This window comes from Phaethon aethereus (assembly GCF_964289735.1).
Source record: "Phaethon aethereus genome assembly, chromosome: 6".
NCBI lineage: Eukaryota > Metazoa > Chordata > Aves > Phaethontiformes > Phaethontidae > Phaethon > Phaethon aethereus.
The window spans coordinates 42165585-42186117 of NC_138580.1; the positions used below are offsets into that span (position 1 = coordinate 42165585).

The window sequence follows — 20533 nt, forward strand, 5'->3', positions numbered from 1 at the left end:
AAATTAATTTGACTAATTGTTGTACAAGGATGAGGTTCAGGGACTATCCCCTTTGCAGTATCATAATTTCTTCCTGGTTTTCCTGCATCCTGCTGCATCTCTGTGAAAGCACTGGTATGTGGATTTGGACACATCTACTGTGTGCAGATAGGAAATTTGTTGCCATTGGTGCTTTTTCTTCTTTTTCTCCTGTTCTTTATCAACCTGATGGAAGTTTCATGCTTCTCCCCGTAGATCTCGGTACTGGCACTAGAGGGCAATACCTTGGAGGCTCTCATGCAGCTCAGCCAGTGCAGGCAGGCAGTTTCTGCTCTACACTTGAACGCTATCCAGAAGGAACTGGATTTTTTTCCTTGCCCTCATTTTATTGACTGTATTTTTTTTCCAACTCGGAGTAAAATCCAAGAACGGTGCCTTTAAAAATCATATTGTAAATTTAGACCCATTACATTTTCCGAAGTATTATTACAGATCTATGTCATTATTTAAAAAAGAATTACAGAGCAGTATATTGGGCTCTGAATTAGCAATAAAGCTTATTTGGGAGACCTCTGAAGGAACATACTCGCTGGGTTTTAAAGCAGTAGGCAATAATTCTGATGTCCTGATGTATTGGACCATGGAGAGGAATCTCTGAATAAGCCAAATTCACTGTTAAATGCAAATACTAAAGGGAGGAGTGGAAAAACTTTTCTGACTTTTTGAATCTTTTCTGCTTAGTTAACCTGAAGTTAATTGCTGTAAAACTAGTTAGAGGAAATGCTCTGAAAACTGTGTAAACTGAGCAACATGTGGGAAATGGTTTAAGCTTATAATTTTCATCTACCAAATCCTTTTTCACAACAGAATCTTCTCCTTGATGACACTAAAGACTTCAGCACAGTGAGAGATGACATTGGAAAAGAGAAACAAAGGCAGCTTGCATTAGAAAAAAAGAAAAGGTATCGAGTATTTACATTTATTTTTCTTTAGAAACACGCAAACTGTTCTTTGGATAGCTTGTTTTGGGACAGTGCTAGCTGGGTGCTCTCAGGGCACACAATGCCAATACTCCTGAAGGAAGTGCTTGGGTAACTCAAACTCCTGGCTTTAAGGGCCATGTTCTTACACCGTGCAAGAGTTTTTTCTTTTGCAACGCATTTGTCCCTGCCTTTGGAGATGGAAAATGAACTCCTTGGCTGCATCAGCCCTGCACAGGTTGTAAGTGTGAGCGTGCAATGTCATTCTTACAACTAAGTGGAAATGGTGTTCTGGTCAGGCTCATGCTGCGGTTGGTGCTAAGGCTCAACATTAATACTCAGCATCTTAATTTTTTTTCTTTTTAATAGTCGGCAAGCCGAACGCTTACAGGACCATGTTTTCTCTGAGGAGAAGCTAAATATTAAGCACCGTAAACCAGAAGTGGCTCTTTCTATCAGTGTGGGTGTTTTCAGATAGCACCCGGAGATGATTTGCTGACCAGACCATACCACTGACGTGCTAAACTGGAATGGAGTACCTCAACTGGGCCAGCAAGAGGGTCTTTCCCGAAGTGTCCTCAAGAATCACTGAGAAAAACTGGATTTAGGATGACTCTGATTTTTTTCTTCTAATCTCTCTTGGGGAAGTGCATTTTTTAGCATCCGATAATGTGGTACTTATTCTCAGGCTAGGTAAACGCACTTTATCCATGAGAAGACCGATTAATATATCGTGTAACCCTTTGGTGACTGTTTTGTAATCACCTTAAATGCTTTTTGGTTTTTTTGGTCAGATGCTGATGTCTTGCACCATCACTACAGAGTTTGCTGAGTTTTTTCATGCAGTCATAATCACCTCTTTTTAGGATTTTTTTTTTTTTCCCATCTCTGATCACTGAAGTTACTAGTGATACCAGAATTGGCTCTTGTCTCTTTATTAAAGAAACCTAAGTTTGCAGTAGCTCAGATTTCAGGAATGAAGGAAATGTGGAAATCTCTGGATGAAATGTACTAAATTAGCTCAAAAAAGAGCAAGTTCAGAATCTGTCAAGCTCTAAAACCTGAAGATCTTTTGTGATATGGAACAAGAGTGCGGTAACCCTATATTTTGATGTTTTTAGGGCCTTTTTGTTGTCCAGAAGCTTCATTAACAAACAAAAGTGATGGAAAAAATTGGCAGATCTGATGTTTGGTCTTAAGTGGGTTTTATTATACTCAGGAAAAAGGCTTGTATTTATTTTTACTACTCTTATTCAGAGGACTTTCCTTCATTTCTTATCTTTCCATTCGTTCTGCTATTTTCTGTTACATTTGAGAAAAAGAAAATATTTCTCTTGGTGCCACAAAGCTGATTTACAGTCTCCGTAATGGAAGGGGACGTATGTGGCTGACTACGAGCTGAACTCAGTATCGGAGGTTCTTCAGTAAAATGTTTACCGAATGCTTGTGAGATTGGATCTCAACATTGAGGACACACATAACTGGCTGATGAGAGACCATAATTTTCTTACCCCTGAGGCTGGGAATCGGGGTTTACTAGAAGCTGATGTTTCAGCATCTTTATCAAAACCTTTCTAACACTTACAATACTTAAACTGTGTTTCCCCCACTGTATGTGACTATTCATAACTTAATTTCCCATCACGTTCAGAATTTCCTTTGAGCACAGCTAGTACTGACAGATTAACCCAAACTCTTAATGGTGTTAATTGTTTATAACCAAATTCTAAACACATTTTGAATGATGAGGTGAAAATGGAATGGTGGAAGATAACGCACAAGTGTTTCTGTGCAGCACGTGTTTGCCTTTTACAGCCGGGAGCTGGTGCAAACAGATTCCCGTCTCGAGTGAAGTCTGCTGTCGGACACACTGTGGAGCCTTGTGGAGCTGCACAAATGTCCGGAAGCCTGTTCCGAAATGAGCAAAGCGATTGTTGAAAAATAGCTTTTGAACATAGCCTGAAGTATCCTTAATTAAAACTGTGCTAATGAGAGGACAAAATACAACAAATACGAAAATACAAGTAATTTTTGGGGGCTACCGTAAACGTTTAACCTGTTTTGAGTATGTGTAGTCAATTGTGTAGAAGAAGATGCCAGTGCAGCAGACTACTACTGTTTCGGCTAATGTGAGAACATCTCTCACATACCTTTTAGAGGTTAACTATAATCTGGTATTTCAGACAGCTTCAAGATAAAAACTGACACTGCTATCGGGGGGGGCGGGGGGGAAGTCAAAAGCACCTTGAAGTTTATGATTAGTATTTATTTCTTTGCATATCTTGAAAATTCAGCGGGTGCTTCTGTGCTTTCTTAGGCTGATTCTCTCAAGCAGGGGTTGTTTTAATTTCCTCACTGTTTCGGTTGTAGGTAGGCTTCACTTAGATCTTGAAATCCTGGTTTTACGGATAGATTTTTCTGCCTGTGAGGTGAACGCAGCCAGAGTTGCTTTCCCCGTCTTATTTTGTGTCGCTGCCTTCTGCATCAACAAGTGTTCTTGCGAGTCAGGGTTTACAGAGGTGGTCGCACATGCCGATTGTGAAGGTAAAGCGAGAAAGGTTTTGTGTTTGCAGATTGTTCCCTGGCGTTGCGCACACTTTGCTGTCACTTTAATCCCTCCCGTTCCTTGCTGGACAGCCGTGCTGAGCTCAGCCTTCCCACCTACCTTTAATAACTCTGGTCTCTTCTTGAAAACACAAAGTTTGGAGAAATTTAAATATGGATTACATGTACTAACGGGGGGATTTTTAGCACGTGCCTTTGTTAAAGTGTAATGTAGCAGCGCCTGCACTGAACCAATCTTGGATTATTTCTGATGCTGGCTCAAAATGCATAATTTTTTCTTGAAACTCTTTTGTGGGTCATTCCACAATGAGGGGTTTCACTAAAAATGGGGGTGGGGAGAGGCAACACCTTTTTAAATGGAGTCTTTGTGATTCCACAGTTTATGATGGTTATATTCCAAAGCCTGGAAAAGCTTTCATCTTTATTTTTCAAGTGTTCTTCACAAAATAAAAAGTCATTTCTCTATGTCTATTTGATTTGTCTGTGCATATCTCGCCCATACGTTGATTTGGAATGACATGAATTGCTTTCTCACATTGGATGGGGTTCAACCTTCATTAAGTTTTAATTTTCAAATCTTTTCCTAAGACATCTTTCCCGTCCCTCTGTGAGAAGTTTCCCCAAGCCGGCTGGGGTCGCACTGTGCAAAGACCTGGTTTGGAGGACTGGGATTTTGATGCAAGTTAAAGATTTTTAGCTTATTTTTTTTCCCCCATTTTCACCAAGCATGGTCTAGTATTCACTTCCCATTATTTCAACTCCTCGTTTGTGAACAGATTAATAAATCTGGTCTATTTTTCAAGGGAACTGGTATAAATCACCTAGAGGGTTGTGGCTTTGCACAGAGTAAGGAACACGGGTTGCAAAGGAATGATTGTCCTTCCTGTCCGTTCCCAGTGCCATCCCTGTCAAAGAGCAGATGTTCAGCTCTGGGAGTCGTCTTATGAGAAAATTGTGTGTTTTTTATTTTTCTTTTCCTCATAACTCATTCCAGTTTGCTGAATTGATTATGGAACAGGAGGGAACGGCCCGTTCAAAAAGTGAAGTCATTCTCGCTCCCTTTAATTCTCCCCCAGCCGCCACCGAACGGAGCCCTTGCGCCCCGGAGGGCCTTGCAGACGGCGCTGCCGCCGACTTTGCCGGGGACCGAGGGGTTCATCTTCAGCCCTTGCCATATCCAGGAGGGAGCAATGCCAAGCTGAGTTTGCAAATGAGCTTTAGAGAGACCAAGAATTGAGAGCTCCCAGCCCTCCAGTCAGTGGAGCTAACTTATTTTTCTGTCTCCTGGCTGACCCTTGGGTCAGCGGAGGTAAATGCAATGATACAGCTCTTTCCATAGATCTTTCTTGCCGCTGGGTGGCGGAGGCCTGTCAGCTGTGTTTATTGAATTGAGTTTGCATTGCAAACTGCTGCTGCTCCTGTCTGATCGAGGCGTTCGTGCCTTTTAAGCATCGATCTTGCTAGTTTGTGGGTTTCTTGCTAAGAGAGTATCAGCTTTACGGTTAACAAATCTATGAATTCCTACAGTACAAAGCTTTTCCGTAAACTTTAACCATGCAGATTTTGCTTCTGGGGGTTGTATTCAGATGGTGATCGGTAAGGCTTAAACATGTGCTTTTGCTAAAATTTCCTTGCTAATCACTGGGGAGAAATGCTGTTTAGAAGAAAGAAAACAAAACTGGCCTTAGGCTGTTCTTGCTTCCTCACTGACAAGTTTTACTGGAGTTAAGGAACTGTTACTTCTCCCAGGGATTAACCGCGTTTAATTTCCTGCGTGCGTTCACTCCACGGTAGCATCCCAGCCCGGGGCAGGCGTCGCTCACCGGGCCCTGCAGGGCTTCTGCCCCGCCAGGCTGGCAGCCCCCTGACGCGGGTGCCTCCCCGGACGCTCCCAGCTCCTGTGGCATCACTCGGCTCGTCGCCGTCCTCCTGGAACTGCTCCCTTATTTCAGTTTCCCCACTGTTTCGGTTGTAGGTAGGCTTCACTTGAATCTTGAAATCCTGGTTTCATGGACAGGTTTTTCTGACTGAGAGGTGAACACAGCCAATTGCTTTCTCCATCTTATTTTGCATCAAGTGTTGTTGCAAGCCAGGGTTTGCAGAGATGGTCGCAACATGCCGATGGCGAAGGTAAGCCTTCCAGCCCTCCTGTCTCTGCTGGGTAACCCCCGAGTTGCTCCTCTCCCCGGTTCCTCTATTTGCCCTTTTCTTTGCCTCTTCTGCGCCTTCTCCTGGGGGCTTAGTCTGCTGCAGGCCTTGTCTTCAAATTCTTTTAATCCCTTTTTTCCCTGGTGATCGCAGGGAATCACTGATCGCTTCTGAACGCACTCATGATCTCCCGTGTTTCGGGCAGAAGCTGCTGAGACTGCCGTGTGATTCCGCTGCTGTAGCTGTCTCCTCCGGCTGCCGTTGCTGGCCAGAGCCATGTTTTGGACTGTGAGCCCCCACCAGCAGCCTGTGCTTATGGAACAGCTCCCAGGTGACTTCTGTAAGTTATACCTGTGTTCTTAATGCCTTAAGAAGTTTAACTCTCCTCCTGCCCACCAGCCCTTGTGCTCGTAAGGAGAAAGGGATTTGTTAGCTAGTGCCGTTTGTTTTGTTCCCGTTGGACGCTCCTGGCAGGCGCAGGCTGTGATGGGGTTGGGGTTTTTTTTCCTCATGGTAAGTAGGTACAACCACTATAGTTTCTGTTAAACTGGCACCCCTTTGGGTTCCGTAATAAATGTCTAACTTGGCTGATAAATTTGGTGTTATGGTGGAAAGAAGACATCCGTAGCTATAATGTACGCACGGGGCGTATCGTCCTTTTGGGTGGTGTACAGGACTGTTAAAGCTTCCCCAGTCAAAGTCTACTTGCAGGGATTTACAAATTCTTGATTTTCGTATCAGTGTGCACGGCTGGAGGCTGAACGAGCTTGGTTAACGGCCAGGTTGTGGTAAGAGGGACTTGCGCAGTGCTGCGGAGGTTTTTCTTTATTATGGCCGTGCCCATAAAATAATGTAGAGAACAAGGAAAGGAAATCTGGAAAGGAAATGGGCTGAGCCTTTATTTTTGTTGTTTGAATTATACGGCAAAAGTTCGAACAAATAATAATAAAACAATTTTTTGACATTCACATTAGTAAGCATGGCAATTCAGAAAGCAATAAAAATACAAAACCTCTTTTAATATAGGCTACATTTGCATGCTTTTGTTTCTTACTATACTGAAAGGTTTTCAAACTAAAAGACTTTTGGCTTAAAAAGGGGGGAAAAAAAAAAAGAAATTGTGCTGTGGAAAAATCACTGCAACAAGTAAAAAAAATGGATCATCAAGTCCAACCATCAACCCAACACCCCCATGCCCACTAAACCATGTCCTGAAGCGCCACGTCTACATGTTTTTTGAACGCAATCTAAGTATCCTTTTCAGAATGATGCTAACTGGGGTAAAGAAGAGTTTGTAAACACTAGCAAAACAAATTCTTCTCTATTCATGGTAATCGCAAAGCCCTTAGATAAACTGCTACTTAAAATTATCAGTGGGTGGTGCCTCATTCCGGGTATCCCTTGCACTGTGGGCTGTTCCGAGTTCTCATGAGCGTGGCTTCTCCGCAAGAGGCCTGCGAGGACAGCACACGCATGCTGCGCCGTGTCTCTCAGTGCACCTGTGGCTCTTGCCTCGGGCCCCCTGTGTGGATCGGTGCTGCCCCGTGCTCAGAGCTCTGCATGCAGAAGCAGCTTCGCTTGTCTCATGTTGTCGATCACTGCGGAGAAAGCACTGAAGATGCTAAAGGTGACAGGGAAGATTCCTACAGCTACACAGCTTAAAATCGGACATTAAAGCCACTCTGGATAGCTAGACCTCTAAAAAGCCTTTAAAAACACATATTTTTTTAATTTGAGTAGTTTTGACTAGTTATTCTGTCTCAGCAACAGATTTTGACTGCAATTAGCGATTGGCTTCTAGAAAATATGTAGCCACTGGTTTGGGAGAAGATTTTTTTCTTCTCTTGGACTATTTTGCTAACTCCTCTTGCTAGCAGCAGTCTCTGTAATGCTGTGTTTTAATCGGTGCTGCATTAGAGTGCCATTAGAAGACACCAGTTCATCTGATGGAGTTTGTGGGTGGAACAGATGCGCTTTTCCGTATTCTGCAGGCATCCCATAAGGCTCAAAGCTTTGTCTGAGTGTCAGGCAAAGGTCTGTGCACTGCTGAAGTGGCAGAACTAGAAGCAAAGGACCGCGAACCCAAATGACAGCATTGCTGTGAGTCTGCTTGTCTGTGGCAAGGGGTTGGTTTTGTCACTCACAGCTTCTGAATCTGCCTCATCCCAACTCGTCGTGATCTGGGGATCGAGACCTCAGAAAAATGCAATCCTCTAAGTGCTATTAAAGCAGGCAGCCAGGAGAGGGGAGTGCAGAGACACCAACCCTTAGGAATTAATTCCAGCCCTCGCAGAATATGGATTTTTACTTTGCTTACCCCTAGGGCAAGAAGTATTGGAACAGCTTCTGCAGTTCGGATTATGAAGCAGAGCCGCAGCACACTCACGTCTGCAAATGCCTTGAACCAAAGTGGTGGGGGTTTGAGGCCCAACTTAGGTGGCATTTGGAAACTACTAGCAGCGTTCAGACACTGAGGACAAATCTCCCCATGCTTTCCTCCCCTGTTCTTCAGAAATATTCAGCAATGTTGGTTTTTTTCCCCAGAAGGCGCTTAGACTAAACTTACTTCATTCATGTTTATAAAGGGCTTTGAGCAAATTTTACTGCAGAAATAGATACAGCGTTTGTCAAGATTCTCTTACACCCTCTTCCTTTAACCACATTTGTCTTGTATAAACTTGGGATAGCCAAAAAGGCATCAAAACAGTGTCCATTTGACTCACAGATCGAAATATCTTCTGGTTCGTAAGTATACATCCTGTTCCCATATTTGCCAGTTAGATCAGCTCGAACTGTCATTGAAGGATCTTGAGGGGGAAAAAGTACACGATATTAGCAACTGTGGCTCTGTGGAGTGGGGCGGTGGTGAATAATTTTGTGAGGATAAAAGCCTTTTAAAATGGTGTTGATTGGCCTTTTCACGGCTGGAAAGGCGCATCTGGAAGCACCAGGCTCTCGGCAGCTGTAAGTTAATGAAGTCTACTTCTGAGAACCCATCATGAGCAGATCCTTTACATACAAGCCTTGTCTGGTGACTCAAGATTATCGCCCATTGTCCCCTTCCTACCCAGCAGTTTGATGGTAAGTAAGACCAAACTCTTAAAAGATATATGTTACCAGTTAATAAGTAATGTGCTGTTCATTTCCACTAGTGGAATAAGACTGTTGTGGTCCTCTTTTTTTTTTTTTTTTTTTTTAAAAAAGGTAGTGGTTTTGGGTGCCAGACTTGAGCTCCAATTGCTAAACAATTTGGGTTTTTCCAGTTAAGCTGTTCCTTTTGAAAGCCTGAGTTAAAGAGCTTTAGTGCTCAAAAGAATAAGATCTATTACTGAGAGCAATGTGAATTTAATGGGGACTGTATAGGAAAAACGCTGCGCTGCTTATTCCCCTGACCCCAGAGACTCACCCACAAAGAGGATTCGAGGAACGTAATGGCCATCGGGCGCCATGTTGTCATCGCTGCTGGGATGCTGTCGGAGTTAGGTAGCCTTTTAGTGACAGGTAACTGAGTGCTAGAAATGGACTGAATCAACTGAACTTGCCTCATCTACCAACAACTAACAATTCTGGTATGATCAAATATGGAGTTTTCCTGTTCTGTCCAAGTTGTACCATGCTAGATGCTTGGGGATGAGGACAGAAACCCCAGGCAAGTAACTCAGAAAGCCTGATGACTGGGTATTTTTCCCTTGTATCAGCATATTACCTGTGGTTGGAGTATACAATATTCCCATACCAATGAGTATGTGTATGTGTGTATGGAAGTGTCTCCTTGCCCTCTCTCCAAGAAGGAACTGTGCTGGTGTTCTGCAAACTCTGTTGTACATCCCCAGAGAAGTGGGAGAAAAAAAAGAATTTCAAATACAGCTTCAAAGCCGTACAAAGTGAATCTATTTCTACTTTTAATATGGTTTATTTCCACTCTCCAGTAAATATTTTGATTAATATTTTAAAAATACAAACTTACCACCAGATTGAGCATGATAAAGTCCTCCTGAGCCATCTGCTGGATCTCTGGGCTAGAGGCAAATGCTTTCCTTAAAGCTAAAAGAAAGAAATGCATTATTTGGGTGGAAAAAAAAAATCTAGATTTCATGGTTTTGCAGCATCTTCTATTGATTCTAAATACACCACTAAACGACTGGCACTACTTTCTGATGTGCACACGCCACACAAAGTTTGGAGGACTTGGTTCTTGTAAAGTAAGATGCGAAAGACATTTAGTCCTTGAGAAACTGAAACACTTGTGTACAGACAAACTTCCTTCCCGGTGGCTGAACAGGTCATGAATGCACATGGCTTGGTTTTATTCGGCTGTCTGTGGCCCTGTGCTACAGAGCGTAGGAGTCGTCCCCACAATTTAGGCTGTATGCATTTGGGGTAGCAATTTACAGAAGTTTCATAAGAAATGGTGGGGCCAGACCTCCCTGACAAACCTCGCTTTGCTCTCGATAACCTAGGAGGTTATCAAGTGAGTAGTCTGACACACTCTTTGGCAGGACACCACGTAAGAGTAAGAGGAAAGTGTATAAAACAGTTCGCAGCAGATGCTTTTGCAGGCCAGAAGATGATTTGAACTTTCCAGTGCTGTAAACTATTGCACTTCTAAGGTTCTTGTCTGCAGATGAAAATATGCTGCTAAAGGCACGTTGCAGTCCCTGTGGATCAGTGAATATGAGGCTATAAAGATAATTTGACAGGAGATCAGGGGTAGGGAAGAGGATAAAGGAGGAGAGCTTGGTGTCTACCTGTCTGTTTTGTAGCCGTGTATCTCTGCCAGGGAAGATTTGAGCTACAGCATGTTACTGCCCCAAAAAACTTCACAACTGTTCTATTCCCCAACTCTTCTCAAGGGTCCCCAGGGGATTTAGTGTGCTGGAAAGTTAATGCAAGTGCTCAAATGCTTTGTAAGGAATGAGCACTGACAAATTTGGATCCCCCAGGTATTTTGGAAGGGTTTGCTTTGCTCACCTTGGCTGTAAGGACACTCTTCCAAGTGGTGAATAACCATCAGCGGCTTCTTGCTGAAATGACATTGCAGGAAAGGAGTGGGGAGGTAATTCAAGACTGTTTTACAGACAGCACTCGCAAAGAGTTAAGCCACTGAGTTGCTCCAAGAATATATTTACATGGTGATGAGTAGTAGCAACCGGGCTAGTAGAGAGGTGTGGACACGGTCACGTACAGAGGGGTGTATCACTGAGAAGGCAACACTGGAGGCATGGCAAGGGCGTTTGCTCATCTCCCAAAAGCTGAGCTCTCACTAAAATCTTCAGCCTCCGTACCATACCGCAAAATACAACTTGTATCTTGCTTGCAAGTCTGAGCATCATGTTAGAGCCTAGCTTTGTTCTGTGCAATTAAACATATGAACGGGCATAACAAAAATGAAGGATTACCTGTGTTTTGATCGTGCTAAACCTTCTTCGTATGTCTGCACCCATTCAATGTCATCTCCCCAGCCTGTTGAGAGCACCCTTAGTTAATTTTTCCGTCAGTATGGATGAGGATGTTCTGCTGAACAGGGAGCTGGAGCCACACGTGTAATTGGGTGGCACAAACTAGGCACCCTCCCTCAGGGTGTCCAGACCCTCAAGGTATTTGTGGGTATCGTGAGAGTCCTGAGCAGAAAGGTGCAAAGAAACAGCTGATAGGGAAGGGGGGTGAAACCCCAGCCTTGCTAGGGCTGAGGTGGGGGATTAGCATTACAGGCATTTCCAGCTGCTCGAAAGCTGGAGCCCAGAGTTCCTCCCTGAACCGGTCCAGCCTCCCAAAGAGCCAAGCCAGGCTTGCTGCTTGTGTATGGCTTCCTGCAGTAAGGGACTGCTTGACAGGCTGGGGGCTAGGGAGGGTAGGGATGCAAGAGTGGTTTTGGCCTGAGATGCTTGGATCTTACTTGTTGGAGCAAAGCCTGGACCTGAGCCTGGAGCCCCTTCCAACTGACATGGCACCCTGCTCATGCCCTGCATCACCCAAAGGAGCCCCCAGGGAGGAAGATGATGTGCCTGCTGCCTGTGCCTGGCCTGGCTTTGCTGGCAGGAAAGCAGGCAGAGGAAGGGTTGAGCTGCCTGCAGCTTGACTGTGTGACTGTGGTCTCCTGCGTACACAGCATGCCTTTGTAGGGGTGGGAGCTGCTGGTGTGGCTGCCTATTGAGCTCAGCCTCTGCAAAGCTGATCCAGCAGCTAGTGTAACAGCCTGGCTTTTGGCTCTGTCCCCAGCCCAGGTTTGGAGCAAAGCATCTGTACCTGTTCCCAAGCACAGAGCGAGAGGACTTCTCTCCTGCTGAACGCACCAGTGCTCTTGGCCACGGTGGAAATGGCACCCGTGAAAGGTAGTTTTGGGCTTCTGCTTCTCAACTGGAACACAGTGAGGAAATCTCCCAGCCGCTGCTCTCAGACATTTCTCTGCTTGGATATACGTGTGGGGGTGCGCACTAGTCGCTGTGACGGAGGGAAACACAGCTTCAGGGCTGCCTCAAGCATTCCATTCACTCACCTCGAGAGAGAGTCTGCGGGGTCCGTATCTGAGCTGGGATTTCTTCCTCTCCATGAGGGAGCTTCAGGATCTTTTTCTGTCCAGAGACCATTACACCATTGCAGAGGAGGAGGAAACACAGTAACGGAAAGGCAGGCATGCTTCTGGCTGGCAACAACTGAGAGAGAAAGGATCAACTCAGGCAGGCAGAACTTGACAGATACCCAAAGTTACAGGCAAAGAAAAGAGAGAGAGAGAGGCACATGAAACGTTTATCTCCCTGTCAAAAATGGGCTGACTTCAAGATTGACATGAACAGAAACTTGGGGAGCCTCTGGAGTGACTCTGAAAGTTCGTCTCACTGGCTTGTCTCATCAAGAAAAACCAGCTGTATCTGCCTGCACTTGCCTCCGCAGCTTGCCTTGCCACTGAATTCCAACATTTTTTTGCTTGTTTCCTACCACTCATTGAGATACAGAGATAAGCTCCTCGATCCGCTATGAAGTGGCCTATATTTTCAGCCAAGCATGGATCAGCCATAGCTCCAGTTAGGTTTGATGGGAGATAAGGTGCCAGAGAAGCAATGCCAATTAGATCATCTCTATCTGAAGGCCTGAATGCCCTTGGAGCCTGGGTGATTTGGAAAATGCAGGCTGAAATAGTCATGGGGCAGCATCATGGGACCCCCCTGTTCCATAAGCAGCCCCTTTCATCACATGAGATCTCTAAGTATTTTAGTTGTTTTGGCCAAGCAGTCCTCCTCACTTGGGTACATTTCAGTGGTGTAATAACCAGCAACCACGTCTAGCAAAAGCCCACCCACAAAGAGCAGGTACGCTGGCAGAAAAGAAATGGCCGGTCCTCCTCAGAGAGAAGACAGTCTCATAAAGAGCCATTTACTTGGAACCAGTCTCTCACCTGGGAGCTCCTGCTGATGCCTCGACAGGGGTGTCCTTGCTGCAGCCTCTCCCCGCTGGCCAAGGTAAGGCGAGGTCTCTTTATACCTCTGTATTTGCACAATAGCTGGGTATGGACGTCAGCTGAAATTCCAGGATATCCTGCTCCTGCCAAGATGCGGAATAACCTTTTTACAAAAGCTTTCTTCAATCAGCCCAGCAACATGCATGTTTTTAATCAAGGTATATTGATTTAAGCAAGCATTCATGCAGAGTTGTGCTAGATGCACCTACCGCCCTGGGAGTGGACTGTGGGTCTCCAGGTACAGTGAAGTCTCCCAAAGTCAAACTGAGAGATACAGAGAGGATGCATACACATCTCTTGACACCTTTCACACCAAGAGTGATGCAGAATTCATGGCGCTTAGAATAGGTTTAGCACATTTCTGTAAGAAAAAAAAAAACCTAAAGAAAATAAGAAATCACAATGTAAACAATGTGGCATGGACAGAACCATTCCACAGTAACAGGGAACAGCAGCATAATGAGAGGGCCATGCAAGGACAAGAGGCATTAACTCTATGGGATAAACAGGACTTGTGTCACAGCCTAAGGAGATGGTCTTCTCCCACCATAAATTTTAAGGAAATAATCACTAACTTTCCATGGAAAGCTGCTGCTCTTTCAAGTGAAAAAGACCAACATTTCCATTGTGGAACCAACCTGTTAGGAATTCCAAGCTCTGCTTCTATACGCAGTCATGTTGTGGTCTTCATTTCTATCTGCTCTGTTGTGCTGAGTAAGAGAAGGGCTCCTCGTGAGGACCTCCCTCTGGTGTCCCATAGGGTGGGTGTTAGTGTATCATATTGTGGTTTTGTGTCCAGAGAAGGGCAACGAAGACGGTGAGGGGTCTGGAGAACAAGTCTGATGAGGAGTGGCTGAGGGAACTGGAGGTGTTCAGTCTGGAGAAGAGGAGGCTGAGGGGAGACCTCATCGCTCTCTACAACTACCTGAAAGGGGGTTGTGGTGAGATGGGTGTTGGTCTCTTCTCCCAACTAACCAGTGACAGGACGAGAGGAAATGGCCTCAAGTTGTGCCATGGGAGGTTTAGACTGGATATTAGGAAAAATTTCTTCACTGAAAGAGTGGTCAGACATTGGAACAGGCTGCCCAGGGAGGTGGTAGAGTCACCATCACTGGAAGTGTTCAAAAGATATGTAGACGTGGCACTTCAGGACATGGTTTAGTGGGCATGGTGGTGTTGGGTTGACAGTTGGGCTTGATGATATTAGAGGTCTGATTCTGTGATATGGGCCCAGGAGGTCACGGTTGGGTTTGAGAAGAGCTGGAAATAGTGTTCCCTGTGTTTCCAATGCATGGTTACTCAAGCAGAAGAATGCTTGTTCTGATGCTGTTTTGGGTGAATGCCTTTCCTCAGCACTTTCTACAGAAAAAACATTTGTCTGTATCTAAGGTCCAGCAGGACTTGGACTTTCAACTTCAGTGCTTGCTTCTGTTGCCTGAACGACACAGGACAACAGCCCTGGGCTGTTTCCCAGCTAGACCTTGGGGCTGGCAATAGCTGCGCTCACAGAAGAGCGGCATCTTCATCTTTGGAGTCCTCAGTGCAAAAGGAGGGGTTGGAGCCGGCACAGCTCATGGGAGAGGAGAGACCCCTTCCTTCCTTTGACTTGCCCTCTGTTCTCACCTCCGTGTACCTTTTCATTGAGCCAGTGAACCAGGTCCCAGGTGTGGAGGGTCATATCTTGAACCAGAACGGTACTGCATGAAATCTGGATATAAATTGCACGGGGAGGTTAGAGTTGTGCAAAGGAAGATGGATAGTCACTTCACTAAAATTCAAAAGCTCTGCTTATTTGCAAAACTAGACTAGTAAAAACGCAAGTATGCTGCCGTGCTCTGAATGACAAGCTTTTCTGATTACAAAAGAAATAAAAGCCAGCATGGACAGCTTTACCAGAGGTTGGGGGGTGGCTCCAGAGAACGAAGTGACACTTTGTAGAGACCCAACTCTCCTGAAAGCTACTGCTTTCAATTTCTGTTAAGGCAGGGCAAATTGAATAGATCCACACTGTAACTGCGGGCATGATATATTACATGGCTTCAGTAGATCCAGAGGGAACCATCTCTCCTGATAAAAGAAATCTGATTGTGCACCGTATACCCATTAACTGGAAAAATATTTTTATGTGATCTAACAGAATAAATCAAACAAGGCTTTGCATTAACACTCCTTGGAGTAAACATGTTGCAGCTTCCAGGCTGCTTATGGTGGTTTGGGTCTTACCCAATACACCAGACAACTGGCCAAACCAGATTTATGCTAGGGTCCTGAACGGTCCCTCCATTACACACCTTAAGCAGGTAAAGATAAGAAAACCAAAATATTTTTAAAAGTTTTGTATAAAATCTGTACTTAGATACTTCCTGTTGGTTTCGATCATTTATCTAGGAAACCACACACCTCTGTTTGTCTAGTCATTATCGCCACATAAAATGCATTTAAGGTGTGTTTTATCAATTGATTGCTTTCATAGCTGTAAAAATAATTCACAAAAGTAATTCACCTCATGTCTCCCTTGCCTTCCACAACGCAGCGCTCCTGAGACGTGTCTCGCGAGCTGGGTTGTTGCTGGATGGCAGAGGCAGGGCAATAGAGCCTCCGCGGAGCTGGAAGTCCTGCAAACAGGTCTCATGGCAAGCAGCCAGGAAATGAAACAAATAGCGGGGGCCATGCCAAGCCCCAGAAGAGGTATGTAAGAGGCCAGGACCTCAGCTGGCAGAAAAAAGGTTTGCTGAGTTTCATCCTGTATTTAAAAAACTAAAAAGGTGAAGAAGGTGCCTACGCCTGTACTTGTCACCAGGTAAGCTGGTACAAAGAAGTTCTCTCTGCCATAGACTTTATCCGCTTGCACATGGTTCAGATTTTGAAGCGGAGTGTGTTTTGAAGTGTGAAGTTGCTTCCACACTTTCACAAGAGATGCTAAGCGCTTTAAAATGTCTGCCCACTTCGTTACAGTACCAGATTGGAGCCAAGCAGTCACTACCATCTGCCAGTGCGTTGACTGGTGGGATGGAGCCCAGCTGCCTTGGAGAAGAGGGAATACGCGCTGGATATCTCACCAGCACACAGGGGAAAGGAGAAGAGTAGGTTCAAGCAATTGGTGTCTGAACCTGGATTTTGCAATCTGCAAGTCCAAAGTTTCATGGAATAAAATGACTTCTTCTGATTGTAAACGCTGGCTTAGCAATGCAGAGTTTGCAATGGGGAGGAATACCCCTGGTGTCAAATGCCAGTTTCATTCTCCTTTCCAGACTGTGTAGGTTCCCTGTCATTGACTTTTTTCTTGCAATTAGGATTGAACAATACATGAAAATGAGAAATCAGTAGCCCCAGAGCTATAGTCACCAATTTCTTCATGGCTTACTGGTGGGAGGACAGCTAATTGATATGACACGGAGCACACTGAAAATCTCAATGGTTTTCATATTGCAGGTGTTGGGCTTGCGCAATTACAAGGACAAGGGAACTGCGTAAGTGGTCCCGGGTGGGAGCTCTGCTCACTGTGAAGTGCTATCCTTGGAGCCTGCTTTCTGAACATTCATAAGGTGACACCACATCCAAGTGCCTCTGGTACATCCATGCCAAGTGAAAACGGTTTGTGCTATTAAAGCAGCAGGGAAGAGAGGGCACCATCACAACCCTTAGTTTTCCATGTCAAGGTTAAAAAATGGCCAGTGTAGCATAGAGTGTGGATTCACTTGTCTGAATTTATTTGTCACATAAACCCGGGCTGCTGGTGGAGCATGGTTGTTCCCAACCCAAGTGTGTGTGTATAGATGAGGCCCCATGGTAAGGGGAGGTTTGGCAAGTAAATTCTTGCCATTGTCAGGAGAACCTAGCTCAAGACTTTAGACTGGATACCAATCTTCTGAATAATTTTGGAAAATAGAGACTATATTTGTGGTGAATAGTAAATATATGTAAATAGGCCTTCTTGTAAAAGAATATAAGCTGCACTCAGGGAGTACAATACACAGTTGTCGAACTCTTGTAACTTTGGTGACCACACTTCTCATGTGGACATGCTGTCTGGCAAAGCTGGTATCAGTTCTGGAGTTGGTGGCAATAGGATAGGAAAGAGATCCTTCCCAGAGTAAAGCATATCCAGAGATGCAGGCAGTATGGACTTCTACAGAACTCTATGGCAGCTATAGGCTATTTTAAAATCTACTTTTTTTCCAGGCATCTTGCAGAACCTGCTAATCAAATATTTCAGGCCTGTGCAGCATCAAAATACAGTTCAAACCATCTAGGAGCAAAGATGTGCAGCACAGCAGTAGTTTGTGTTTCACCAGTTTCCTGCCGATCTTCAAAAGCATACTGTCCTCACAGTGATTTGAACTATACATCTGATATGTTTACCTGATGGGCTGGGAGTAATTTTGACAGTTGATAATAATCCAAAATGTGTGGGACTGCTGGACAAAATTCCAAATTCCACATTGACTAGCAGCTCAAAAGGCAAAACATGGCTTTTAAGGGGTGGTAGTAATTTAAAAGGCAAACAAACCCACAGCTGTTTAAAGGAGGAGAGGGGATTAGAGAGTTCAAGGGCATGTTGTGAGCGGAAGGCTGTCTCCCGAGCAAATGCCATTGTTTCTATGTCTCGGGCTCTTTCTGTGGACTTGATTTGGTTGCTCTTCTTGATGTTAGGCTAAGGGGTACTGTGTAAATGTTTATTTCTGCCGGAGGAACTGATTTTAATGTAAACCTCCCAAATCCTATCCCATAGAGATGTTTGGAGAAATCCCCACTTGGTTTAGAATTCTGCACAATTCCCAACTGTTTGGTTTCCTGTTACCTTTTTAAAAAGTCTTAAAACTGAGAAACCCAGTGAAACACAAAAACCTGCTAATATTTATCACAGTGAGTGACAAAAATCCTGTTCTAAGATAATGTAGTCTGTATGTCCTTCCATGTTACTTATGTCCTGATACTGGTATCCTCAGGTCTGAACTAGACATGTCTTTGGTGGAAACAGACAGCGGCTGCTTTCTGTTCTCAAGCTGCATCTGTGTCTTACAGCAGTGTTTGGTAGCGCAGCTGGTAGGGGTTATGTGCACTTAAGCTACTGAGTTCGTAAGATTATTTGAGACTGGAGATAGCATCCTGCTGTTTGTGATATGCAAAAAGAAGCAGACGTAGGGAGCTTTACATTCCTGCTGCTGGGTAATTAAACCTTGACTATTTGGCCAGCAATATGTACCATGGTGCTGTCTTGCTGCTTTCCAGCCCTTGTCTGCAAAGAAGTTCTGCTGTATTAAGCCAAACCAGTGGCTGCTAAGGTCAGAGTCCCTTCCTCTGAGAGGAGGCAAACCTTGGAGGAAAAAATAGTGTGCTTTGACTTCTATTCCTGCTTGCGATGGTGGTGAAGTGCTCAAAACAGTAAGATTCTCTGCCACCCTTTTGGTGTTAGGATGGTTTTTGGCACGTCAGAGGTCTGTGAATCTTCTCTTGATCCATTTGGTACACTGCTTTGTCTCTTATTGATGCTGTGTGGTCAGCTGAATTTCCTACTGACATCTTCAGGAGGCTTAGTCTCATCTTGCCCGATATCTGTGAACGATTCTAGTCCAAGGTCCTCAAAAAGACTTGGTCTCCAGACTAAACTTAAAGCTATCTGCTTTATGGTCCTCTTTCAATTCCGATGCCTCCCTTTAGGTCCGCAGGGATTTGTGGAGACTTTGTGGGTTGCTAGCTTTTGGTTCTTCAGTTAAATTGAACTGTGCTTCCTCGGGGTACTACCTCTTCAGCAAAGTGTGCATGCCAAAAGTAAAATTTAACAAAACCCCTGAGATTCCTTCTCAGGCATCTCAGACGCTTCATGGAAAGCTGGTGGCAGAAATCCAGATAAACCACGTGATTTCAAAATAAACAACCCTCTTCCCCAGAGCAGCTTCTTCCCACTCTTCTTGCTTCCTCTGAGGCTTCTTCTAATGCCCTTGGATGTAGAAGCTGTCAACACCTCCCCCTCTTCCCAGGCTCACCAGATCCTGTAGTCACAGCCTGTCTGGGAACCTCATCAACCCACCAGTGTGTTGGGCTGGGGAAAGACAGAAATCACTTCCCTGCAATCACCTGCTCTCAGGAACCCAGGTGTAATTACCCTGGCAGTGTGGAAGCTGTCTCCTTCCCTTCCTCTGCTGAAAAAAAGAACTCCTTTCCTTGCTGAACTAATACCAGATAAATGTGCTTTGTAATATGTCTCTTTTTGTTCCTAAATCTGATTAATTCTTCTAAGCTTGTTTAGCAAGGCAGGTGAGCTGTAGGTTGAAGCACAGCAGCACAGCCTCCACGCAGCCCTGTTGAAGTTCAGCTTTCAAACATCAATGGTTACAACTGGCCAAGCAGAAAAGCAGCATTTTCGTTCTCAGGTTCCCGGGAGATCGGCAGTGGTGTGGAGGACCTGTGCCAGGTTTACTGCTTGTCACTGAGAGCTTGCGATGGGGCAAGGGGGAATGGGCCTGCAGGAGTGAGGACGGTGCTGGGGGTCCTGTGCTGTTCTTTTATGGCCGTGGCTTTGCTTTGCTAGGGAGCGTGACATGCGATCAGGCAATCCTGACGCTGGCTCCTTCTCCCCATCACTCTTACTTTCTACTTTACTGCAAGAACGAATGAAAAAACCCCACCAAAAGATACAACTGAAGTTTCTGAGCACTGTTTATCAGCTGATTATTCAAACAAGGGGCAGGGGTGTGACTAGCTCTGTGGGACAAGAGGCCTTGGGGCTAATTCCAGGGACTCTTCCCCCAGGGCGACGGCCGGGCCTAACCGGGCCGCGGGGCCGGTTGCTAGGGCCGCGTTGAGCCTAGCAACCGCCGATCCCGACTCTGCGCTTGCGCAGTGAGGCGCCCTGCGCCGCGGGGCAGGCCGGGAATGCTCGGAGCCGCCGGTGGCGAGGCGGCGGCGCGGTCCCGCCGCCGCTATGAACGAGGCGGTGGTGCGGCGGACACAGGAGTCCTTGGGCCGAGTGATCCGCAAGCCGCCGCTGACGGACCGGCTGCTGAGTAAGCCGCCCTTCCGCTACCTGCACGACGTGATCACCGAGGTGGGCCGGGAAACGGCCTGCGGGCCCGCTCCGCTGTTGCTAGGCAACAGGGCCTCCCTGCGGACTCGGACGCCCCCTGGCGGGCGGGGGTGTGGCTGCCTCGGAGGCGGGGGGAGAGGGGGAGCCCCAGGCGCGGGGCTGTGGGGGGCTCTGCCGGGGGACACCCGGGGCCTGAGCGCTCCCTCGCCCGGGAGGCGGGACCCCGTCACCTTCCCGGGGCCTGCGCAGGGCCGGGTGGCGCAGGCAGGTCGCTGCTGCAGGGGGTGTGCTCCGAGCGGCAAGTAAACCTCGGGGTTTTAGGGTAATGCGTAAATCTGAGGGGTTTGTAGGGCGGTTAAGACCAGACGAGGGGGTCTG

At 45.8% G+C, this 20533-nt stretch overlaps 3 protein-coding genes across 3 annotated transcripts in view; 2 read left to right on the top strand and 1 right to left on the bottom strand.

Moving 5' to 3' along the window:
* USP40 (ubiquitin specific peptidase 40) overlaps positions 1-2258 on the top strand; it is a 38090-nt gene extending 35832 nt beyond the window's left edge. Inside the window, exons 30-31 of the mRNA XM_082001437.1 lie at positions 847-941; positions 1329-2258. Of these exons, the coding sequence (XP_081857563.1) occupies positions 847-941; positions 1329-1437 (204 nt within the window). The 3' untranslated portion in view covers positions 1438-2258. The remainder of the gene's footprint in view (positions 1-846; positions 942-1328) is intronic.
* A 4962-nt stretch (positions 2259-7220) lies between these two features.
* Positions 7221-12259, bottom strand: LOC309406424 (anterior gradient protein 3-like; the record flags this gene model as incomplete). The annotated part of the gene is made up of 7 exons (XM_082001587.1): positions 7221-7270; positions 8315-8479; positions 9079-9142; positions 9640-9716; positions 10644-10696; positions 11072-11135; positions 12169-12259. 7 exons carry the CDS (start codon positions 12257-12259, stop codon positions 7221-7223), a joined length of 564 nt encoding a protein of 187 aa, XP_081857713.1.
* Positions 12260-20047: 7788 nt separating this feature from the next.
* The window catches only part of TRAF3IP1 (TRAF3 interacting protein 1), a 47320-nt gene continuing 46834 nt past the window's right edge, over positions 20048-20533 (top strand). Inside the window, exon 1 of the mRNA XM_082001281.1 lies at positions 20048-20176. Coding sequence (XP_081857407.1) covers positions 20054-20176 — 123 coding nt within the window. The 5' untranslated portion in view covers positions 20048-20053. The remainder of the gene's footprint in view (positions 20177-20533) is intronic.